A 25,107-nucleotide genomic window follows, 5' to 3' on the forward strand; every position below is an offset into this window, starting at 1 on the left:
AAATTATAGACTGGCCACATTGATCTGAATGAATCAATACAGATGTTTTTCTGTTCTTATTTTTGTTTAGTCATTTATCTAGACCAATTAAAACCATCCATTTTTTTAGTCTTGAGAATTTTACATGAATCAACATCGGTGCCACCAAATCTTTTAAACCTCAAAAACTAAACCCAAGAAAATAAAAAATGGTAAATTATTCAGAGCCCATGTTCCTGAACTGCAAAGATTTCGGTGTCACTTAAAGTAAAATCATATTTGTGCTGGAGAAAGCCTAAAAAGGAAACAGCTCTTCTCTCTTAGAAATTTGCCTGGGGAGGAAAAGGAGGAGGGAAATTGGCCTGGGGAGCAGCTTTTGATTGTGTCAACTTGCCTAGTGTTTCCTGCTCTTGAGTGATCTGTATAGTGCAGAAGTTCCATAGGTCTCGATTACCAAATGAGGAAGAAAACCATTAAAGCACTTAAACTCATAGTTTGGGATACCAGGAAAGTAACCGCATCTATAATTTTAATAATTAAGTATATAATCCAGTCAAGGAATTTAAGGACGGTGTACAGATAATTGATGTACTGAATAGTGTTAAGCTTCATGAAGATGACATAATTTTCTTGAATATTCTTTCCTTAGTTAATATACGTGAAAATTTTAAGCAGTCTGCATATAGTACTTGCAGGATTTCTGGAATGCAAAAGCACATATCTGCTTTATGTAGAGCATCATTAAAGGCTGACCTTCAAGAGACCCATCTAGACCTATACTTACCTATTTGAAAGAGAGGTGGTGGTAGTATAGGAGTATGGCAAGCAGCCAGGAATCTTGTAGTAAAGTTGATGTCAGTAGAGGAACAAAGCTCTATAATCACCGATGTGAGAGACAGACAAAAAAAGACTAAGGTAGTATGTCCTTTCTTCCTAACAGCATGTGAATCGCCTTCAGCAGCTGAACTACCAGAATCTAGATTAACTTTTCCATCCATGTGAATTTTTGAACTAATCTATCTACTCTTATCCTGAATTTCAAGCCAAGGGTTTGACTTATGAGGAATCTGCATGTGCAATGCAAAATGTTCTTTAAAACACACTGTGGACCCTATTTAATTCTAATATATAATTCTAACATAAAGATCAAGAGGAGGAGGAATACATTACTTAGCATAATGGGGAGAATACAAAATACTAGATGGATGAGATGAGAATGGAAAAAAGAGAAAATAAATTTTCAGGAGGTTTGGAGGTACTTGAAGAAAATTCAAAGGGTATTGCTGTGCATGTAGAAATATTTATTGAGTATTTGAGTATTTTTGCTGAGGATTCAGTGCAAGATAAATTACTTTTCCCCATAGATGTTGTTGTATTTCTTTCTTGAAATAACATTTGACTACACTGTAGTTTTTACTATCTGAGCTTCAATGAAAACATTTGTTTTGTTTTCATTGAAAATGTTACCATTTATTAACAAATAATTTTGAGTTATAAGCAACTTTAATTTATGCTTGGTTTTGCTGGTATTAAATGGATAGTTTGGCTGAATGGTTTTTTTTAAAAAAAAACACCAAAAACCTCATATAATGCTTTCCAGATTTATATTTAAAAATATTTTGGGTCCATCATGTCATTGTCTTATACATCTTTTTTTCAAACTTCATAATCAATGACTTGCTCAAACTAATCTTTTCCTAAAAGTTATTATGTGGACTTCCTCTGTTGAATTTCTTTAAATAAATAAATCTGTAATTTTTTTTCAAAGTAGTTTGTCTATAAATTAAGCAGAATTAGTTTGTATTTATATTTTGGTCTACCTTGAAAAGATAAAGTAGTACTGTATCTTACTTTCAGGAAAATTCTACTTTATGGAAGAAAGCTAGATTTTGTGTTTTGTCTTGTTTACACTAAGCACAATTTAAAACAATTAATTGTCATATTTTATAACAGTAATTTACTGAAGGACTTGACTTTTTAAAATGTATACAGTTAAGTGAGATAAGAGATCTATTTCAATTATTGTAGTAAAAAATAATAAGACTGTTTACAAAGCTTTCAGAAGATAAGTTAGATGTATTCAGGATGAAGGCTCTATGAAAATATATTTTTAGCATTAAGTAGAGTTCAGGTTTTCATCCCACACACACTTGTTTAAAAACTCATTTAAAGTTAATTAAGTCCAATTAAGCATTAAATACTTCAACTGCTTCACTTCCCATTTTCTTCATTTTTAAATCATTGAAGTCCACAGTAAATACAAAATAAATGGTGTAAACTTGTTTTTAGATGTAATTGAAAGACAGCAGAAAAGTCTACGTTTTTTTGAGTGACATTATTTAGCCTTTACATGGGTTGAAATTCAGTTAGACTCGAGATAAGGAACATGTGTCTTCCCACCGTGTTAGTGGGAACCACAATTTTAAATCTTACAGCTACAGTTTTCACAAACTAATTCTACAGATCGTTTTCTAATAAAGTAGCTCTCACTGTGGGCTAAGAACAGGACATGGAAAACAGCTTTGAAAACTACCAATAGTAAGCACATACGATAAATTATTGACTCCGCTAATTGAGTTTTATCTGTGGACTTATTAAGAATTGAAAGTAATTCTGTAAACTGATTCTTTATTTGGTTGGCTAAGTTTTGATTTCTGTTAAATCCAAAATTTCTCTGTGTATGTATGTTTGTGTTAAAATTCTTTAATATATTAATTAAAAATAGGGCTATATTTTTGGTCAGTTTAATTGCTTTTTCATGAGTTTGTTGTGTTCCTGTTGGCTTTTTGGCCAAACAAAACTTCTACTACTTTCAGACAACCGGAGATACTATCACTGACTGAACTGGATAAAATTTGCTTTTATTGGATACATGATGGGTCATGTCCTTCAACTTCCCTGTATGTATAGCCATTCAAGTTATTTGAGTATCTGTGTGGTGCTACTAAAGAAAAATGTTTCTGAGTACACATTACACTTGAAATCAGGGATGACTGCTTTCTAAATTGCAGACTGTTCATCAGAATGCAGTCATCTGCCAGCAAATCATAAAATCCGTCTTAAACTGTTGAACAGATTTCAAAAGGATTGGTAGTGTGTGTATGTTTCACACAAGTATGTTAATAGTTTGAGGTACAAAGAATATTTTGGGGAAGAACTTTTCTCATTTTAGAAATTTACCAGAAATATATTTTAAGATGAGGTAACAATTCTTAGAGGTAATTTTAAGGTTGGTTTTGCAATTTCTCTTGAGTAAAGCTTATGAAGAAAAGCTTAACCTAAAGTCTAGAACATGACAATCCATTAATGTTTTGGAGTTGCATCCCCTATTACTGTCTAGACAGAGCTCAAATACCTCAGTAGTTATAATTCTATTTTAACTGTTCACATAGGTGTGTTTGGTTTTTTTTCCTTAGTAAGAAAACACATTCCACATAGACTGCACAGATATTTAGGTTGTTTTTCAGGAGGGGGAAAAAAACAAACAAACAAAAAAAAACCAGGCAGCAAACCAGTGCCTCAACACCATCATCTTAACCTGTATCCAGTGTGCTTTTAAAAATGGAATGGATCATTAAAACAGACAAATATGAAAGGATAAGTTATATTCAAATTAGACATTGATTAAATACTATTATGTCTTAATAAAAAATTATATTTTCAATTGGTTTACTGTTTTACCTGAGAATTTAATTAACTTCCTGATTATTTTCTTTAAATACAACAAGGTAAAGCAGAAGGGTTCCTTTTTTTTTAACTCAAGAAACATAATTAATGGGACCTACAAATAATTGATTTTTTGGTAAAGAATTATTTCCGAGCCTTTAGACCTTGTAGCTTAATATTATATTAGGTTATCAAGACCTTTGTGGTTAAGGGAAAAAAATGTTATTATTCAGATATTGAATTAATAGAACCTATTTAAAATTGATTTTGGGTGTATAAATATTCTTTATATTTGCAGAGATAATCTTATCTTTCCATACATAATTTTTATCAAAGAACAAATCAATTTGCCATATAGTAATAAAATAGTATGAGAACATAAAAACTATGTTCTTTAATTTCAAGGACTACCCAGGACTACCAGATTTTACACAGGCATGGAAATAGCAAATGAATCTCACATCCCTTCATCCAATGTTCACAAACATATGCCATTTGGAATAAGCAACTCTCAACTTTTAGATGAAATACTGGGCTGAACATGCTCTGCTAATATAATGCCTATCTTCCCCATGAGATCATTCAGCGACCTGTGTTTTGACATTTCTTAGGAGCATGATGTGACTGTAAAGAATCCTCTGGGTTATGCCTGTCCTGAAGAAAGCAATACCAAAAAACTTTCAGCAGTGAAGAAAACGTAGGGCTGAGAGCGCTCCTCGTGCTTATAGGACTGGCTCAACAGTTTACTGCAGTGCTCTGCCATTTGTGCAGATGGTGTTAGCCAACAGGTATTTGCTGGGTGGCTTTCCATAGCTTTGCAGTTGCCAATGGTATTGAAGCTTCGGGAGCAGCAATATGTACATTTGGCTGAGAATTCTATTAATCTACTGGTATCCAAAGTCGGCTGTGAAAAAGGGAGGTGATGACTCTTCATTATCTTCAGATAGCAAGCCAGATTTTCCTAGACTTGTGAGTATAACAGTTCCAGTATGATGTGTACTAATAAGAATTCCATCTGCAGGAGGTGGGGTAGCATTGCAACAAAAAGCTCTATTGTTCATGTTTCCTTCTATCTGGTTTTGCCTTTGCTTTGCTCAGGAAGAACACAAAACAATGAAACCTTGGTGAGGAGCTAGGACTGTGGGAGACAATTTAAAGCACATGCACAGGCAGCAGCTCTTTTAAGTCTGAGCATGTATTTCATCATGTGTGTTTCCCAAGACTGCAGAGTAGGCCTGCACTATGTATGATGATCAAGGGGCCATTGATGTGGTGGTGTGGTCATGTCTGACAAAGTAAAGAAGAAAGTGCCTACTTCCTTTTAACATCTGAGCAGAATGTTCCTAATTTAATGCAGAACTAACCTTTTGTCCACAGCAAGAGGTTGAATTTGCTTTTGTTGTAATTTACATGAGTCATACCTCTGCAAAATCCTTCAACCATCTGCCATCAGTCAATAAATCCTTTTTTAATTTCCATTAATTCTTATTAGAAAGATTGAGGAAATTCACCCATCTGTTTGATAGAACTATTATGTCCACAGGGAAAGCACATCAAGACTTTTATCACTCTTTACTTCAGGGGTGGGGGGATTGTAGTCTAGAACAATTGCAGTAATCTGTGGAAATGTTCAGTGTGTGCTGCTGAGAGGATCTGTGCATATTAATTCACTGAGTAATTGAGGAGCAAAATATTATAATCCAGGAATTCTGTGCTTATACAAGAGTGCAAGGCCTATTTTGCTTTTAATATGATTAATTGTACTGTAGTGAGTAAAACAACTTGTTATACAAGTCAGAAACTGTCAAGGAAAGTTGAGTGGTAGAGAAATAGAATGGGGGTAAGGGGAAGAGATGTGTGGTCATATTCTGTGAATGTCTCTAGGATATAAGTTCTTCTGGAAAGATAATGTTTATGTGTGCGGAGCATTGCTTTTTTTTGTTTGTTTTAGCATTAAACAAATAATAATGTAAGTAAATTGGACCTGATTTTAGTGTCAGATGGCAAAAGGACAATAGCAGAAATCACATCTGTTTTGAAAGCTGCTATTTAAACAGACAGTTCTTGTTGCTGGCCAAATATTTCTGTTCTGACAGAATATTTTTCTTTGTATCTGACAATATCTTAATACACTCCACGAAATGGTTATATTAAGTTATGCCTGGTGAAATTCTGCTCAGAGGACTACCTTTGGCAAAAAAGTCACCATCAGTATTGTGTGATGAGAACTAGCTTTGAAGGAAAGTATTGACTACAGACTCTGAGTCACACCATGGCACCATGTGTTGATGATAAACGAAGACTCAAAGAACTGCCTAAATATATACTCACTTGTTGATGTTAAACTGGAAAATTTTCTGCCAAGAAGAATTTCTGAGTGTTCCTCAACTCCATAAAGTTAGTTGATGTTCAGAGTTGAGTTTAGATTCCTATATTTGACTCTTTGCAATAAGTTTTGTAGCAAAGCAATGACAGTGTTTTGTTCAGCATGAATTAAAGTATATACTTATTTTTAAGAATAGTCCACATATATGTCGAAATGTTAGATGCCAGAAATATTTGTTACTGGTATGTGGTTTGGCTTCAGAAGTATCTATTGGGGGTGTTCTATGCTCGTGTGTGGATTAAGAAGTCAGTGTGTGTCCCCACATCCTTCATTCTGTCTTGCTGTCCTGATAGAAAACATTCATTTAAAATAATCTGGTTTTTATTTATCAATCAGACCTACTTAATTTTTAAACATTTGTTCATACTGTTATGATTTACGTTTTACATGTTTGGTTTCTCTGTGCCTTGGGGAAAAAAAGGGGATAACAAATTTGTTTATCTGCCTGTGACCTTCACAGCTCTGGAATTGCTTGGGCTATTGTTCATAACACACCTGGCATATGCGAGGATTTTTTTTTTTATCTGTCTTTTTCATAGTCCCTTATAACTGACAGAAATTGGGAACCTAGAAGACCATGCCCAGCTAGGATCTAGATTGGTTTCTTAGTTTATACCCAGAGTGGCTGTTCTCATCACCTGAAATGGGCCTGGGGTTGTGGCTTATAATTGGAAGCTTCCAGTGTGGAAATAGAAAGAATTGATCTGAGCTAACGAATGGGTAAGATACCTTTAGTAACAGAAACATCAGTGCTCATACCATGATTGTGACCATCTGCCTTGCTAAGGAACATGACTTGGTGCAGTGATCTCACTTTTCTGAGTACACTTTAGTGTCACATTTATATCTTTTCTGAAATAGATTTTAATTTGCAGTTCCTTTGCTTCAAGTCTTGGTACCCTCTGGCACCTGTTCAGTATCTGAGAATGAGTCTGCCAAGATGCCTCAGGGATATCTCTGAATCCTGGGCACTTGTTCAGGCCCAGGAAGCCTGCCCCCACCTTCTTTAAGGTCAGATCAGCTTTATCATCAGGAGTACAGACTCTGAGAATAGACTGTAATTCACTTCTCAGGCACACACTAATTTACTTAACATGAGAATTAAGGCCACTAAGGCAAAGTTTCTTCTTCTTCATGAGATCATTTCTGTATTACTTAGGTTAGAGTTGGGGGGCACCCCTCTCTGCTGATACATGCCATATTGAAATGAATTTAAAGCATTTTTCAAGCGTATTTAAAACATACTGCAGACTTTGTACGTTTAAGCTGAGAAGTTAAATGAAGAATTGAACATCTGCCTAGGAAAATAAGTACTTTTACGTAAGTGACTTCTTTAAATCTCCCTCCTTTGATTTAGATTATTCTTAAAGTTGAAGGCGCCTTCCAGAGGAAACCCCTTCAAGTCCACATCTCTTGAAAATAAATTTAAGCATTGTGTTTGGCATAGGTAATAGGTTCATATTTAGTAACCAATTTCCACTTTCAGTAGAATGTCTTCTCATATTACTGACAATTTTTTCAAAAGGACTTGTGACTTTATGAAACTGGCCATGTGTCAAGCATTAGATCTCAAATGCAGTCCCAAAATTCTTGGCCATGTTTCATGGTGGATTTTTGCAGAGTAACAGATTGCATTGGAACCTCTTACAAGTCAGAAAGGATGGAACTGCCTTGAAGGCTTTTAAAACGTGTCAGCTGACCTACAAATGTAACCAGAACATCCCTTACTTGGAGATGTGTATCATGGCTTCTTGCTGTTTCTGTTTACTCTCACACAGCAGTGAACCTTTGCTGAATTATCTATGGTTGACAGCCTTCAAAAAAGATCTTTATTCACAGGAAGGGCTCCAAGTAATTTTAAGTGTCTGGGTATTGTTTGGAATCATTAAAGCTTTGAATCAACTGGTGACAGTTCCTTAGAGGCTTAAAGAAACATTTATCAAAAAGGGAATCCTTAAAGGACTGCATGTCACATGTATTCACTTCCCATTCTTTTCCTGTTCAGCCCAATCCAGTAATACATGCAGTGTATGCACAGGGGAACACTTTCCAATTTACACACTGATATTTTGGCCCATTTATTAAACCGCTCCCAAAAATTTCTTAACTAATTGTAGCAGTCAAAAAGTATAAATGCACGTGGACTTCGCATTTCAAAATTCTCGTTAATATTAATTAAATTTTCTTAATGTTTACAATCTGTTTGGGACTTCAAAACCATATATTTTGAGTATTTGGGAAAGGGTCTTGACTATCTCTTCCAAAAAAGAGTGGATGAAGTTAGGAGCTGAAATAAACTTTTTAGTTTATAAAGGTGAAAATCTGTTTCTAAATGCTGTTCATTTTATTCCTTGCCAATACATCTAATGGGAGAGTAATGAATTTCTGAGAAGCAAGAATTATTTTTTTTTCTTCCTGTTTATCTTGAAAACAAAATAAAAGCCAGGAATATCACCCTGCCAACCGAAATGCAAAGAGTGTCCATACATGTAACTCAAAAAAACCCAACAGAGCAATAATACCAATGGCTTAATATCTTCATTTTTATATAGATTCAGGGTTATTTCATTCTTTCTAAAAGGCAATTTGATGTCCACCCTCCCCACTCCCCCTTTACTAGCTAGGGAGTGTAGAAAGAACACGAGAAAAAAAGATTGAGTTCCATTCTCAAGATTATTTGTGATGTGACTGTCTGGAAATCCTGCAATGTATTACTTTGGAGAACAAGCAGAAAATCCAGCTTTTTCAGGAGGCACTGAACACATAATGCACGGTCGCAGTGTTATTTAGTATAAGAAATTAAAGATGGACGGAATATTATCTAAATAAAATCCATACCTACTAATTCAAGCAACTAACCAAGATGAAATTTATATAAAGTTTGTTTGTAGAGTTTCTTAAATGAGTTTTTAGAGATGATTGCTATTTAGTACAAAAATAAGAACTGAGGATAATTGTTGTTTATAACTAACTACAATTATTTCTATGCAACTCTTAGTACTTTATTGTAGCGGTCTCACTGTATTCCTCTTATTCTGAAACAACAAAAATATAATAGCAGCTAAAATTGTTCTGCTACAAATGTAGTTATCTTAAGCAGTCTTATACGGTTATTATTTTTTCATTCTTAACTGGATAATTGACACTTTCCAAAATATTAAATGCTTTGAAAAAATATCTATCTGATATATTATTTAGAAATTAATTTAACTGTTGCTTTATTTTTCATGTACATAACATATTTGCATACACACTCAATTTCCAATGTAATTATGACAATTATGACATAATTTCCCAACGTCATATTTTCTCTGGAATGGTAACAGCAATATCACAAATTTCATTAACTTTTTAATGAAATTTGATGTTTGATGTATCTACTCTTATTTTTGAACCTGTTTGACATTTGTTTCTGTCATAGAGCAGTCTGAAAATTCAAACATGTTTTCACAAAACATTTGTGCTTGGAGTTCCTATGTTGTCCAGGCCTTTTATCTTGCATTATTTTCCTGCTGTTTTAGTTCTGTTTTCCAGTGCTATTGCCACCGTTCTTTGTTAACACAGGTAACCAGAATATTACGTTTGAAACTGAAACTGATTTTCCTCTAAAGTAATAGATCATATCTGATGTTAAAATAGGGTATTTTGAAAATTATTTTTTTCTACTACATTAAGGAAGCATTTGAAGATAATGATTGCTTCCATAGTTTTGAGAAAAAATTGATCTCTTTTTTTGCTAATTTATTATTTTAGAGATTTATCAGATATATTAAATGCTATTATTAAGCATTTAAGGTTTTTCTCCTTAAGAAATATGTAGAACTTTCTTTCACAGTTAAAAGTCTCTTTAATATGCAGATGTTAGTATAATTCAGTCATTGAAGGCTTCTCTGCTCTTGCTGTACATTGTCTCGGTGTTTGCACTCTGACCCGGTAAAACTTCTTGGATGGAGAACATGACTCCTTCTGCATAGACCAGCTGGGCCTGTATGGTTTCAGGACTGTGCAGAAGTCTCACAAAATATATGGTGGGGCAGAGCATTTTAGTCTGGTTTGAGATCAGACTTCCCCTAAAGAGGAACACCCCAAAAGGCAACCTATAACATTGCCTTTTTCTTGTTCAGTATTTGATTTACAATATTTTAGTATTAGGTATTACCAAAACAAGCTTCCATACTCTCTTAAGTGAGTATGGAAGCCATTAACTAGGCTATACAAACATAAATAAATTTTAACATTATCAAAGAAATATTTTATTTAAATTGAGAGAGTAATACAAAATTTATGAAAGCTTCTTATTGACATGAAATAATACAGAGCTGGAATATGTTTTTTGACATCTAAGAATTCTGAAAAGAGTTATTACATAGTATTTTCATCCAAAAGGGGTCGTTCAAGTCAGCTGTTGTCATTTAGTAAGAGTATAGTGTGATAATTTTTTTTTTATATTTATTTTTATCCCAAAAACTTAGGATGAGTAAAGTCAAAGAGACTTTTGGTGTTTAAAAAAAAACTCCAACAGCAAAACAAAAAAACATGCCAAAAAAAACCCTAAAAAAATGTTTCTGTTCTAGGAAATAAATATGATTGCAGAATCATTAAAATACTCAAATTGTAATTTCATTCCCTGCTTACTTTGAAAGTTAGCTCTGCTTGGTGTATATACTAACAGATGTCAGAATCCATCAGAAAAAGTAAGTTAATGCTGAACTAACGTATTTAAATGTGTTCTTTTACGTTCAGATGCAAAGGATGGCCTGCAAATAACTTTCTTTTGGTGTCTTAATAGTAATGATTGACACGCATATGGTACTCTTTATATAGACATCTTGGTATGTCTGACACTTGTCTTGAGTTACGGTTAGTAGAGAGTCATCATTGTGGTAGGAAGGTGGCTGCATTAAATTAGTGACAAAACACTATCCAGCAGTTACAGAGAGAAAGCAAAAAGATTATATAAAATTGAAATTAGAGTTAGGACAACCTAAAAAAAAATAATCAATTCCTTACCTCCTACTTTAATCAAGCAAAGCAATGGCATGGGAAGCACAGAAGATCTTAAAATGGGAGGAAATTTTGTTGGATTCTTGTTACCTTCAGGTTGCTTTGGTTTGCACATCTCCTAAAGGTAATTTTCTTATCAATGGAGTATGCAGAATTAGTTGGGTTTTTTTTGAACACATACATTCCAATTTGTGATGGAGGTGTTTCTTTTCAGGATCTTTATCATGGCTGTTGACAGTGATGAGTGACCTTTGTCCAAGGCATGTTGCTAGTCCTGCTTATAGAGTTCTATAACTGAAGTTGTTGCAGAGTTGTTTGTTTAGGTGACAGTTTGGAATTTCATTGAATATAAAATTTCAGTTCTAATATGTACTTATAAAGAAAAGAATTAAACTTCAGTAATATCTGAAGAGGCAGAAGATAGACTTTACTTGCAGAAAAGGTAAGGTAGATATCTAATATTAACTATTCATTATGCTTGTTTTTGAATGGAAATATTTTTACTTGAATTCATGTTAATTTAAATGTTTTTGTCTAGTTTTTCAAAAACTCTGAGGAAGAAAATACTTTCAAAACTTGTCTTACAATAGGATCATTTATAAATCACTTCTGTAAGTTAAATCAAGACCAAATTCAGCCAGGTTGCCTCCTTTAATATGTTCTAAATTTCAGCTGAAACTCGTCTATTCTGAGTTTTAGGGGTTTTTTGTGGTGGTAGTTGTGGGGTTTGGGTTTTGTTTTGTTTTGTTTTTTAACCCCCCAAATTTAATCTTTCTGCATCAACTCACAGGTGAGGAATAAAGATACAAGGCTGTACATAGAGACAGACAGTAACATCTTTGAAACAGCTATTAGGTCAGCAGGCTTTTTGTATTTGTGTAGAGAAATCTGACTAAAATTTTTATTTCTGTGTAGTGAAGCTTGAATAAAATTATTGATTTATTCCTCTAGGTAGCCTTTGCTGTGAGTGTCTGTGAAAGGAAACAATGATTCAAATTCTGTTTAGGGGGGTGACTCGTCAAAATACATTTGTGTCTAATCCCACAACTGTGCAAGATACACACTGCATCTCTAAATATAAGCAAAAGTGAACTTACATAGGCCCAGCTTTGCTCTTGCATTCATTTACACAATTCTAACTTCAACTGGAAATTCAGGTGCAGGTGTGGGAGATGCCAAATTACCGTTAAAAGAATGTGGAATTTTTAATATGAAACCTCCACAGTGGGTATTACCAATGTATGATGGTCACAGTACTTTACCTTTGTGTCATCCTTCATGTAATAATATTGCAAGACCAGTGATAAGGTGTGTCATTTTAAAATGCTAGCAGCCATGTTTACAATATTTAAGCCCTTCATGCACAGCTAAGGGAGATACTGGTATTTGTCTTCATAATCCAGTAATGTCTTTTCCTTCTTCACCTACCTTTCTGGAACTGTGAATTAGTGAAGCATGTAGAAATTTGAAGTATATGACCTGGTAACATTAAAATAAATGGGGCTCCACACAGGTCTTGGCAAGGTTTCTGATTTTGCTAAAATCTTTTTGACATCATCTTCCCAAACATAATTAATGAGGTTTAAATGGATTTTTCAAACTGAAAACACAGTTTCAAGCTTACACTAAATACAGTAGAGAAACATTTAACCTGAAAGTGATACATAAAGCTGTCAAGACTTAACAGTCTGATCACATGCTTATGCTGTTGACAGACCAGTATGGTTAGGTTATATTCTGGTGTGGTGACAAAGGTAAATTGCATGCTCCTTTACTTGAATTAAAACTTATAAATCTTGTTTTCCTCCTTCTATTGCCAAACCTCCATATTCTCTTGTGCCTCTGTAGGAAGGGTTGGAGAAAGCACAGAACAAGTACAGAACTATGATGCCCAACATGGAAAGCACTATTTATATCTCTTCCTTAGGCCAGCAGAAATAAAGTTTCATCACGTACACTTACTGACCTTGGTCCTCTGTAGCTCGGATTTCTCTGAATTGCTTTAGCTTATACTGTAATCGTGCCTCAAAGATGAATAGTCCTTTATATATTTTTCTTCTCCCCTGATTTAAAAAAAAAGAAGAAAGAAAGAAAGGAAACCACACAAACCTGTTTGTAATTGACCTTAGGGTGCAGAAAGTCTCAGGACTTGTCTAGTCTTGCTTTGGCCTGAGCTGATTTTACTGATTTCAAAAATTGCCTAGCAGTCAAATGAGCATCACCTACCCTGTTTGCTTAGGCTTTCCTAAAACCATATACGGATAACCTATGCATAACAAATAATAGCCTTTTATTTCAACTCTGGTTGGAGGAGGATTTTTCTACTTTCATACTTAACTGTGCTACCAAAGAAGCAGGAGGTTCTGATAGTGAAACACATAAAACTAATCCATACAGATGTTGAGACTGAGGGTTATCTCTCACCGTAGCTTCGTATTCCTCCTGATGATGATCTCAGGATGCTCTTGACTTCTTATAGCCTTTTTCCCTCACTCTCTTCCTAAGGACAAGATTAAACCCTTAGTACTCAGAGAAAAACTGGAAGGGTGAGCATAAGAGAGATAGTTCAAGAATATACTAGGAAGGTTTTTAAAGTAATTTTATCTGTGTTGAGGCTTTTCTGAAGTAATTATATAAATTGGGCTAATAGACTACTTTAAAATATTAATTGGAATGACAATAAACTTTTGGTTCTGTATATGTATACACACACATAAAATTAATTCTTTTTTTCCTATGGCAAAAGTCTGAATATAACAACTTTTGTAATTAGCACCCAAAGCCAATTATGCTAAAGGTGAAACAAAGCAAGTAGTGGAAATATGTGGTGGAGGGGAAGAAATAGAAATGAAACAACAGAACTGTCCTTTTTAACTGTAGTGCTGTTTTGGTTAGGCTTAACCCAGTCTTAATATAAGTTATGTTTCATCTCTTTCAGTAATTTTTTTTTTTTAAATGAAAGAGAGCCCTCTGACACATGCCTCCTGAGAAGTAAAAGCAGAACTCTACACCGTTTTATGGCTTAGCTTACATCCCATAAGTATTTCCCTGTTGGATTTGGAGTACTTCTTAATCTTTCGTTTCTCTTTTTTTTTTTTTTTTTTTTTTTTTTTAAAAAAAAAAAAAAAAAAAAAAAAAAAAAAAAAAAAAAAAAAAAAAAAAAGTTCTAGGAAAAATATTAAACCCTTCTTTCTTGCAAGGACACAACTTTAGGTGATGAGTTGGCTCAGTCAAATTTTTGGGCAGGCAGCAAGGGTATTTGTTTTCTTTTTTTTTTTTTTTTTTTTTTAATGTAGGCCTGTAGAGTTTCATAGCTTTCACAGAAACACTGCAGATACTGGAAGTCAAAAATTGTCTACGCCCTGTAAGATGAAGACTAGTAACGATGTTTGTGTTAACTTTACTAGAGGGGAAAATAAAGTGCTGCATTAAACTCCTGTCTCAACCATCATTGTCAGTAGTGCCCTTTGGAGCACAATCCTGTTATATTTTTCTCTTTTAGCTTTTCTTTCAATAAGCTAGGAAGGACAAAGAAGTCCAGGTTATCTTCTTATCATTGTTGTATATGAATTTTTACTTCTGAAATGGAAGTTACTTTTGTAATGTATGGGACAAATAGAAAAACTCATGTGAAAGCTTGAGCTGGTTCAAGAAAGCAAAGAATCAGGAAATAGGTAATCTCTTCAGCACATGCTAGGAAAAGAAGAATAACGTATCTGAAATAATCAGATATGTTTGGAAAATTGGGCACATTTGTTTAATTTCCCCATTTTTGTCTCTTTTATAGTAATGTACCCTGAGGTAAGTTATGTACTAACCAGTATGCAATTCCATACTAACTCTGCCTATGGTGTTTGTGATGCTAACGTGCAGTCCAAACAACCTGTGCACTCAATGTTTTCTCAGCTGTGGAAAATGATGTTTTGATCATTATTGTCAGCCTGCTTTAGCCTTCAAATGTCATCTTGAAGGTGGAAGTTTATACGACCTATTTTCTTCTGTCAAGGGATCTGTGATATGTTAACCGCTCTGCATTAACAAGTAGAAGCCCCCCTCCCTTCTCCCTCCCTCCACCATCCCAAATGCTGATTTTGATGCTTTTCTTCATTTCCTAGTTACTTTTTGGATTAATCTTGTTCTAACTGGAAAAAAAATATATGGAATACTGTTACCTATTTTTCTGTTTTCTTAATGCAAATCTGATTCAGCTTCTAATGGTATTTAACTTAAGTGATATATCTTTAAGGGAAATAATATTTTTTCTGAACTATTCATTGTTTAAGCGCTGTTTAAAAAGTGTATAAAAACAGTAGAAAAGTTGTTTATGTATGTCTCCATGTAAGACCAGACACCAGACTTGTGCAGATATGTGTATTTAAGTAAAATTATGACTTCTGTCTTATGATAATAGTTCTGAATGATCTGAATGGTTAGGAGCACTTTAACCACTAATATTTGAGGAAAGGACAGCATTATGTCTTTTTACATAGTGGAACTAAGGCTTTGAAAAGCTAGTTTCAGTTCTATTTTATAGAATTATAAAATTGCCTAGATTGGAAGTTTAAGTTACCTAAAAGAAAAACCCAACCAGAAAAACTAACCAAAGGTTAAACCCAGAGAGATCTTAAGTGTCTTTTTGTCTTTGGCTTTTTTTTGTTTTTCTTTTCCCCTGAGATCTCTGAATATCTATTGCTCAGCTGCTGCAGAGCAGCAGCCCTAAACTCTCAGGTTTCTGAAAAACGGCAGAAAATTCTCACCTTTTATTTAACATACAGCTGCAACAGGGAAAAGATATTATGTTAATCCCTGTTTATCCAGGATTTTTTATTGGAAATACTAGTTTTGAGTGTAAAGCCCTCCTTCCTATCTCCCTCAACCTTTAGACTGTAGATCAGAAGTTAGGTGTATGTACAAATGAGAATTTTCACTTCAAGTACAGTTCCAGAACTTCAGTAAGGAGAATGAAGCATAAGGGTCAAAGCTGTTGAGCTCTAGATTTGGAAAATAAGAGCTTGGTATCGGCAAATAAGATATTGTGAAATGATACCTGAACCTGAAGTTTCTTTCAGATATACCTAAGCAATTTTGGTGGTTTAAAATGTTCTTTTATCTGTTAGGACTACAAATAAGATTACAGCTTTCATGCTTCATCTGTAGAAATCGAATCTTGAAAAATAGCTGAATGGATGAAGACATCAAATTGTCTCTTATGTTATGTTTGAAATTGAATTGATATTCCACCACATCTGTACTGACGCCTTCATCCTGTGTATGAGGGTGTATATGTTTGCTGCTTATCCAGTCTATTCCATTTCCAAAACTCCAATTTATGATAACATTAGTTTTGGAATACTTAAAACTGTTCATATGCAATATTGTCCACTGAAAACTAGTTGCCACTTCTTACAGACCCGAAGGTATTTTATTTTTGAAGGAAAAATGGCTTTGTGGAAACCGTTTGTGCTATATGGATACAACTCCACTCAAAATCATAAAAATATCTAAGAATCCAGTTGTATCTCAGAAGATGATGACTTTTGTGGAGATAGACTCTTCATGAATATTAATGATTCAATAGGTGTCTGACATAAGAGCTATTGCTGGCATGTAGAGATGCTAAGGCAAGGAAAGGTTAAAATGCCTGTGTTATCCATGAAAGTGGTGATAGAACCAAAACCAGAAATCAGATGGTTTGTCTTTATTCAATTATTAAAATTATGTGTTCCTTCTTTCCTTCCATATGTATGCTAGTATTTTCCCAAAAACTATTTAATACAAAAATCTGAGATCTGAATATGGGTTTAAGACTATTATTAACCAATTCTTTAATGTTTTTAATGTGCATATTAATTTGCCAAGTTTTCATAAATAACTAGTTAGTTCTGATATATATCTTTCTCTTGGAAATCAAGTAAGACTCAAATTCTCTAATACAACTTTTTTTTTCTGTATTAAGGGCAAGTATCATCGATTCAATACTGTCTAGGAGGACAGTAGCACTTAAAACCTAAATTTCAGCTGTTTCCTTGGTAACAAAGATACAGCTGCAAAACTGTGTTGAACAGAATAGAAGGAAACAGTCAAGTGTTTCCACTTTTCTGCTATTTTTGAGTTTGAAATAACCCCAGGATTATCACTACTTCAGAAATTACAAGATACGGGACCAGAGAATGGCACTTTAATTCCAGTTTGTTTGTTTTGTCACTTTTAGGTTTCTGCACACTTTCTAGGATTGCACAATTGATGTCAGAAAACCTGCAAAATAAATCATAGCAGAGGTTTTTGTTTTGGTGGGGTTTTTTGGGTTTTTTTACTTTTTAGTTTGATTGGTTTGTTCTGTTTTTTTTTTTTTTTTACAAAAATCTGCTGTGTAGTAGAAGTAAGCCTTTCCATGAATGAAATAAACAAAAAGGAACAAGAAAACACAAAATTTGTTTTCCAGTAATTTTTCAGAAACTATTGTCTGGGAAACCTAGTTCACAAATGAAAAAAAAAAAAAGAAAAAAGCCACTGGAAAACTGAATTGTTAGTAAATTATGCACAATTAGTAGGTTACTCTTCCATGTATGTAGATATATAGAGTTTGGTAAGTCTTTTTGGAAGTAGTATAATTGTAGTATATTACCAGTAGTTTGTCTTTCTCAATTATGTTATGCATAAACTACTTGTCCTCACTAAAAAGGTTTTCGTACTTAATCTCAATTTGCCAATTGTGTGTCATTGAGACAAGTATCTCACAAGAAATGCTTACTAAATTAGAACACAAATAAAGCAACTCTAAGTTTTAATTTGTGCAGCTACTCCAGCCTGGGGTAGGGCTTCTGTAAATAGAGCCTTGTTCTTGTAATTTAAACATCTGCTTCACATTTCCTCAAATATTACAGGAAAAGACAGTCATGAGATAAGAGGGTGATTTGTTAATGAAACTGTGTATTGTGTTGACTAGCAGTGTCTGATTGTTTCCTTATGATCCCTTTATTTGTCAGTTGCATCCATCAATCAGATTTGTCCTTATATTCAAGTCTATAGAGTCTTTGATGTAAAGAGTGCTTTGAATTATATATAAAATGAAATGTAGTATAGCCTTGTAAACCTGTTTTACTGCAACTGTAATTAGTTTAGGCCATAAACTGAAGGTTCATCTGTCACCAGCCTAAAATCTGTTGTGAGAATGCATAGTAAGATTTAATAGGTGGGTATTAGATCAAAATATATTAATTCTATTGCAACGGATTACTTTGCCTACCATAACGAAAGCTAAAGCAGTTAAAGGAAAAAAAAAAAAAGGGTGAAGACTTTGGGGTAGAATGGTAGAATTGCTATACAGCATTTGGGCTATTGTTAAAGAGTGTAAGTTACCTGCATTTATGTAAGTATATGTACTATAAGTAGCAGACAATACTTTTATCCCTATTCTCTCTTTTTTTTATTTGCTGGAATTAAAAAAGAACAAAACACAAACTCTTTCTTCTCAACTTAAACAACTACCGTTTGCAAGTGGCAGCTACTTTTACTTATATACTTACTTTTATTTATAATAGCTAAGCATATAAACTAGTTTTTATCACAAACGTTGAAGTTTGATATTCTCAATCAGTATGATAAGGCAGTGGAACAGGAAAGGTAACCAAGTATTCATCATATGCAGCATGTACTCTGTGTCTACCTAGGACCCTGAATATCTATACTTCTCCCAAGATTTATCACATGGTGTCTAAAGGAAAAATAATTCAGGTTATTTTTGCATTACTTAGCGTGATCTGTCATGAACAATACCAAAATCATCCCAAACTCTGCAGCAACAGAAACCAAAGTGTTTATTTGTGATGGGGTTTTTTGTAAGGTCATTTTAAGATACTGTAGGGTCGTGCAGTAAGCTTAAATACCTTAGTATCATTCTCCCCCCGTTATATGCAAACCATGTGCTCATGTGCAATGGCCTTGACATGCTTTTCAGATAAAGAGATAGAGGAATACTGCTTCCATATTATAGAGCGCTGCGGCACAGTGTGGTTACAGGGACTATAAAGCTACTGGTGAAGAAGCTGCCTTTTATATGGGTCAGAGAAACCTATTTAGATAAGTAAGAAAGAAAATAGTATCTGCTTTAAGCCATAACTGATGGCCAACAGAGATTTTTCCGAAACGTGTTAGCAGTATTTTCATCACGAGGACTAGCTTTCAAACAAGTTAGGGAAGCACTAAAAGAATCAGTCTGGGCTCTAGCAAACGTAAAATATACACACTAGAAGCTGCAGGACTATCATGACTGGGACTGTAATTCAGTCAGGTTGATCTGTAGAGTGAGCAGATATGCGCTGAGAGCAAATTACAGCTATTATCTTACAGGCATGGTACAAACAGCGCCATAAGGAGGATAAGCTTTAACACTATTGTTGAGTATAAAATAATCATCTACTGAAGATGGGTTGTAGAGACATGAAATGGTTTTGTGAACTGTATTCACCTTATTCACAGCTGGTTTTCAACAGACTGCCATTTGGATGTTTCGGTATCTATAAAAGAGCTATTTTTTAGATAATTAAATAACATCTTAAGTTAATTCTATTTTCATTAATATTAAAGAGACATTAAAATTTTCTGTTACCAACTAATACAACATATTGATAGGTTTGAGCTACTTTTCAGGTTTGAAATATTTCCAAAGACATCACAGGAAGAGAAAAAATAAAAATGAAAAGTTATCTTAGTGTAGAAGAGCTTTAACAGATTTTAGCAGCATGTTCTCATAGGCTTATAGAATTGCCTGGGTTGGAAGGCACCTTTCAGATCATCTAGTCCAACCAAACACCATCAACCTAACACTGACAAAAAACATCACTAAACCATATCTCTAAGCACTATCTCTACCCATCTTTTAAATACCTCCAGGGATGGTGACTCAACCACCTCCCTGGGCAGCTTGTTCCAATGCTTGATAACTCTTTGAGTGTAAAAATTTTTCCTAGTATCCAATCTAAACCTCCCCTGGTGCAGCCTGAGGCTGTTTCCTCTAGTCCTATTGCCTGTCATTTGGGAAAAGAGACCAACCCCCACCTAACTACAACCTCCTTTCAGGTAGTTCTAGCTGATAGGTCAGCGATAAGGTCTCCCCTCAGCCTCCTTTACTCCAGTCTAAACCATCCCAGTTCCCTCAGCTGTTCCTCATCAGTCTTGTTCTCCAGACCCCTCACTAGCTTCCTTGCCTTTCTCTAGACACACTCCAGCACCTAGGTGTCTTTTCTGTAGCGAGGGGCCCAAAACTGGACATAGTACTCAAGGTGGGACCTCAACAGGGCCGAATACAGGGGAACAATCACTTCTCTAGACCTACTCACCACATTGTTCCTGATACAGGCCAGGATGCTGGCTTTCTTGGCCACTTGGGCTCATATTCAGCTGGCTGTTGACCAATGCCGCCAAGTTCTTTTCTGCCAGGCAGCGCTCCAGCCACTCTTCCCCAAGCCTGTAGCACTGCATGGGGTTGTTGTGACCCAAGTCCAGGACCTGGAACTTGGCCTTGCTGAATCTCATACCATTGGCCTCAACCCATCAAATTTCTTAGGAAATTATGTTCTTTTGTTGAGCTTCCAGTAAAACTTTCTTCCATAAACACTAGTTTGAGTTATAAGTATGAAAAATGACCAATTATTACAATGCTTTTCATGAGCATATGCTTTATAAATTTTATTTTTTCTCTAAATTTACACTTATGTAATCTTTCATGTCATCTTTGTGCTACCTATGTGAATGTTCTCCATACTTAATAAATAAATAAACTTTAATATTCTAATGAAAATTAACATCATTGTTGTTTTTGTAGAAGGGAGAAACCTATATTAAATTTTTGATCAATCATTAAAACGAGTGGCATTATGCTGTGCCTCAAGGGAAAAGCTAATGTGACTTTTTTGTTTTATTTCTCTAACTCATCAGATACTATAACAAATACAAGATTTAACTTATACTATTAAGAAATAAACTGTTTTATTTTTGTTTCATGTCTCTAAGGTAAACACATCTCTTTGCAGTTTTAGCATTGCAGAATGAGAACCATTTGATCAGAAATAATTTATAAGAAATAAAATCTGGATGTGCTAAATAGGTCTGAACAGTACAGTAGCTAAGAAATAGCTAGGATTTGTCTTTTCTTTTTGCCCCAGAGCTGTAGATAAAATGGTGTTAGATTTCAGCTGTACCAGAGGAAAACTAAATTGTGTCAGGATACGACAACCAGAAAAAGTTATCTAGGAGAGACGAAGATAATACTTATTTTCCTGGCCCAGTCTTTTGGAGTTCACCCAAATGAATTAGAGTACGTTAAAGTTAAGTGCTCTCTTCACTCCCCACCACCTGGAGCCTATATCCATTCAGATGGACAGGTTTGCTCATTGCAGCTCCAGAATGGTTAAGGAATAAACGTGTTTTTCTGCATCAGATCCCTGAAAAACAGTCATGTAGAACTCAACTCTTACAAAGTGTATGTCCTCAATCTCCATGCCTCTGTCAGGTAAGGACAAATATGCAAATACCATGTATCGTTTAGGCTGTCAGTTAAATAGAGCTTGGTTTTGTTTACTGCTGTTACTTCAGTTGGGGTTTTGTAGGTAGCTACATGACAGGCAGTGGCTTTTAGAGGAAATAAAATAGGTAAATCCTAGAGTGATTTTGATTCCTAAAAACATTTTGTTTACTTCCACAATTTAGCTTCTGTCGTAGGAGACTTTCTCTTCTAGATCTGAGTCTTTCTAGGATAGTGAGAAGCATTAAGGAGCTTTTTCTCTCTCCATCTGATGAAATGGTGATGAAGGTGTACATGTTGCAGTCACCATAATGCGTATGCCACTAAATGCACCAAAATAATAAATTCCAGTCTCATACATGTAACTCAGACATTTCTTAAGTAGGATCCACTTGCAAAGCAAAAAAACTTCCTAAGCAGTTTCTATGAGGTAAATACTCGTTCGTCATTAATACTTGTATCTTCATCATAGCATCTAAAAAGAAGAATGGAATGTAACTTTATTTGCTAGTCAGCATACTGCTCTGGCCTTGAATTCACTATATGGATTTAATTTAAGTAGTAGCTTACTGTAAATATATGTTTGCAACAAATACATGGTATTTTGCTGGTCTACATTTATATGTCTCATCATATAAAAAAAAAACAAAACAAAAAAACCCTCTTGAAATACTACGGTTATCATAATAAAACAAAAAACTTCGAAACTGTTTCTCTGTTCAATTTAGAATACACAGCAACTGAATAAGAGAATACCAGGCATACACTATATTGTGCTTTGATTTAGAATACATAGTGACTGTAATCACTGTATGAAGGACATTTATTGTAGCAATTTCTGCTTTATAGAAGACTTGATAATGAGAAGAATAAACTTGTCAGAGATACCCTTTCTCTTCCTCCAGTAATCCCACCTTCTCTTGTTCAAATACATTTGTTGTGTCCCGTAAATGAAAAGGCAGAGCTAGCACATGAGCACTCAAGTGTAGTTTCTCCTTTCTGAAGTCAAATGTTATTATGAAATACATTCTTTATAGTGTATCATTTTCATATTTTCAGATTTTACTGCATATATTACATTGCAGTATTCAGTTTGTTTATACAAAATGCTTTACTAAAGCTAACATTTAAAAAAAAACTTCAGATGTACCTTTCTAGAATGATCTAAATGAAAAAAGTACGTGCTTGGAAACTGTTAAGACTTAGGTTCCATACACAGAAAACTTTGTCTGCAGAAAGTATCCAGAAGTGCAATCATTTTTTTGGCCTAAATCTGAAGACCAGACAAGGAAATTATATGGAAGAAACTACTACAGAAAAATTCCTTGCCTCATAAAGCAACCCTGTTGGTATTGCTATAAGAAGTTAATACTCTCTGCTTTTCCATTATTTTTTTTTTTAAATATACTTTTAAAATCTTAATAAGAAATCTAATTCAAAATAATCTTGTGTTGTGTGTTTTCTTTGCAGGAGATAAATGCAAACCTACTGAATATACCAAAGTGAAAAATATGTTACTGGATCTACAAAATCGGAGATACATTGCACAATCAAAAGATAAAACCTTTGATGAGAAAATGGTTTTAAAGAAACTTCTCGTAGATCAAATGTTTAATTACTTTGATTCAGACAGCAATGGACTTGTGGACACTAATGAATTATCTCAGGTAAGATTTAGATTTTGTTTCTATTTGCAAAGTAGTTGTTCAGTTGTTTTTGTCAGGACACACACGGTATATTATGTCTTAGATGCTTTCACTTTAGTCTCTGAAGTAGAACAATTCATTCGAGAATTTTGGGAAAGCTGAATTATTCAGAAAATGCAGTGATTTTTTGGGATACACCTTGGAGTGTTCAAGTATAATAGGTTGCTTTGACCATGAGTTGTTTTATTATCCACAGTGTGGTACCGTAAAGTCCAAGTGTATGAATGTATTTTAGAAGTTAAAAACTATGAAAATTATTTTCTAATCAGTTCTGGAATACTAAATGTGTATTATTGCTTTATATAACTTGGGGCTAGAGAAGTACAGAAGGAGTCTTGGAAAGAAAGTTCATGGGATTCTCTAAACAGCAAGCTTGAACTAAGTATGGATGTAAACCAATAATTGTTGCTCTAGTATACAGGATAGCAGTAGCTTTAATCTACCTAGAAGGATTCATTTTGTTAAAGAGCATTGTTGTAGCAAATATACTTTGATTTACTAGATAATGGAGAAGTCCACGTTCAAGAAACATAATCATGGCTGAACTATATTATTGAGTCTAATGCTGGTCAGGCACTTAAAAAGACAAGAAAAGTTAAGATTTGTTAAATGCCACTGTTGAACATAATCCTATATTTTAAGTTGCATGGCAGTGTTAAGAAATACTTACAAATTAATATCTAATACCTAAGGTGTTAGGCTCAAGTTATCATTTCCATAAAATTAACTTCTAAAGGTTTAGTGTCAATTTTCAGGACCAGAGGCTGCATGCAAATACAGGTATCATTTCAAATAATAATAAATTACCCATTTCAAAAAACCAAAAATATTCTTTTTCTGTATTTGTAAGATTGGGTTTTCCACTGTTTCTTAGAATTTTTTCAGGTCTTCAACTTCTAGGGAATTTGGTGCCTGTATATATTTTACAAATAATACTTCTTATATTAATATATTGTATTAATACATAAGATGCATAGGTGTCACAGATATAGTGTGCAAATTATTTTTAATACTTACAGATATATATATCACCAACACCTGAAACAATGTGATAGCAATTAGTGTATTGGTTAGCAGGCTAAAGAAACTAAATTTTAAATCCTTCTTTATTTTACCACTTTAAAATAGCTTGACTATTGCCATAGCCCTCATGTAACTACTGGAAAATAGTTGAATTCTTGCGCCAGTACAAATCCATTATGTAATTATTGGTGAATCATGTTATTTTCATTAAAGGAGCAGGACTGAAGTACTAGCGCTGAAGGTCAGTATCAAAAATATTTTGCAAAATTTCCAGTTTGTATAAAGAAACAGTTCTTCTCTATTCAGTAGCTACACATACGCTTTTTCTCTTTCCTTTGTTTCTTTGTGTCAAACCTAGTTTAAAAAAATAAAATAATTCTTCCTTTATGGTGTTTTCGAACTTTATATACCTACTTTTCCCATGTAATTTTTTCTAGAAAAATGAATTTATAATGGCAACATAAAGCAATGGTTTTTCACAAGTGTGGGAACAGGTCACACAGCCCAAACATGGTGCTTTGGTTTTTTGCTAAAATTCATTGCAGAAATAGCAAATTATTCAATGTAAAAATAATAAGTTCATTCTTAGTGCTGTGCTGTTTGTTATTGTGTGTTCTAACAAGAGACACAGTGAATTAACCTGTTGCCATCAGAGATCATTCTTTAGTTAGTAGAAGAAAAATAGAGAAGCTACACCTGCTTCTCAGGAAGACTTCTCAATAGCAGATGCTTCAGCTGAGAACCTTTGTGTCTCTTTCATATGACAAAAGGAATCACCGAAGCACCTTTGCAAAACACAGAATAATGTGTGGTTTTACAAT

General features: G+C 34.1%; 1 protein-coding gene across 2 annotated transcripts in view; it reads left to right on the forward strand.

Annotated features, from left to right (window-relative positions):
* The window catches only part of FSTL5 (follistatin-like 5), a 302,213-nt gene that overhangs the window by 138,123 nt on the left and 138,983 nt on the right, over positions 1-25,107 (forward strand). For both annotated transcript variants that reach the window (XM_014945551.1, XM_014945541.1), the window contains exon 5: positions 23,028-23,224. In XM_014945551.1, coding sequence (XP_014801037.1) covers positions 23,028-23,224 — 197 coding nt within the window. The remainder of the gene's footprint in view (positions 1-23,027; positions 23,225-25,107) is intronic.

Source organism: Calidris pugnax, unplaced genomic scaffold, assembly GCF_001431845.1.
Source record: "Calidris pugnax isolate Ruff unplaced genomic scaffold, ASM143184v1 scaffold15, whole genome shotgun sequence".
NCBI classification, from domain to species: Eukaryota; Metazoa; Chordata; class Aves; order Charadriiformes; family Scolopacidae; genus Calidris; species Calidris pugnax.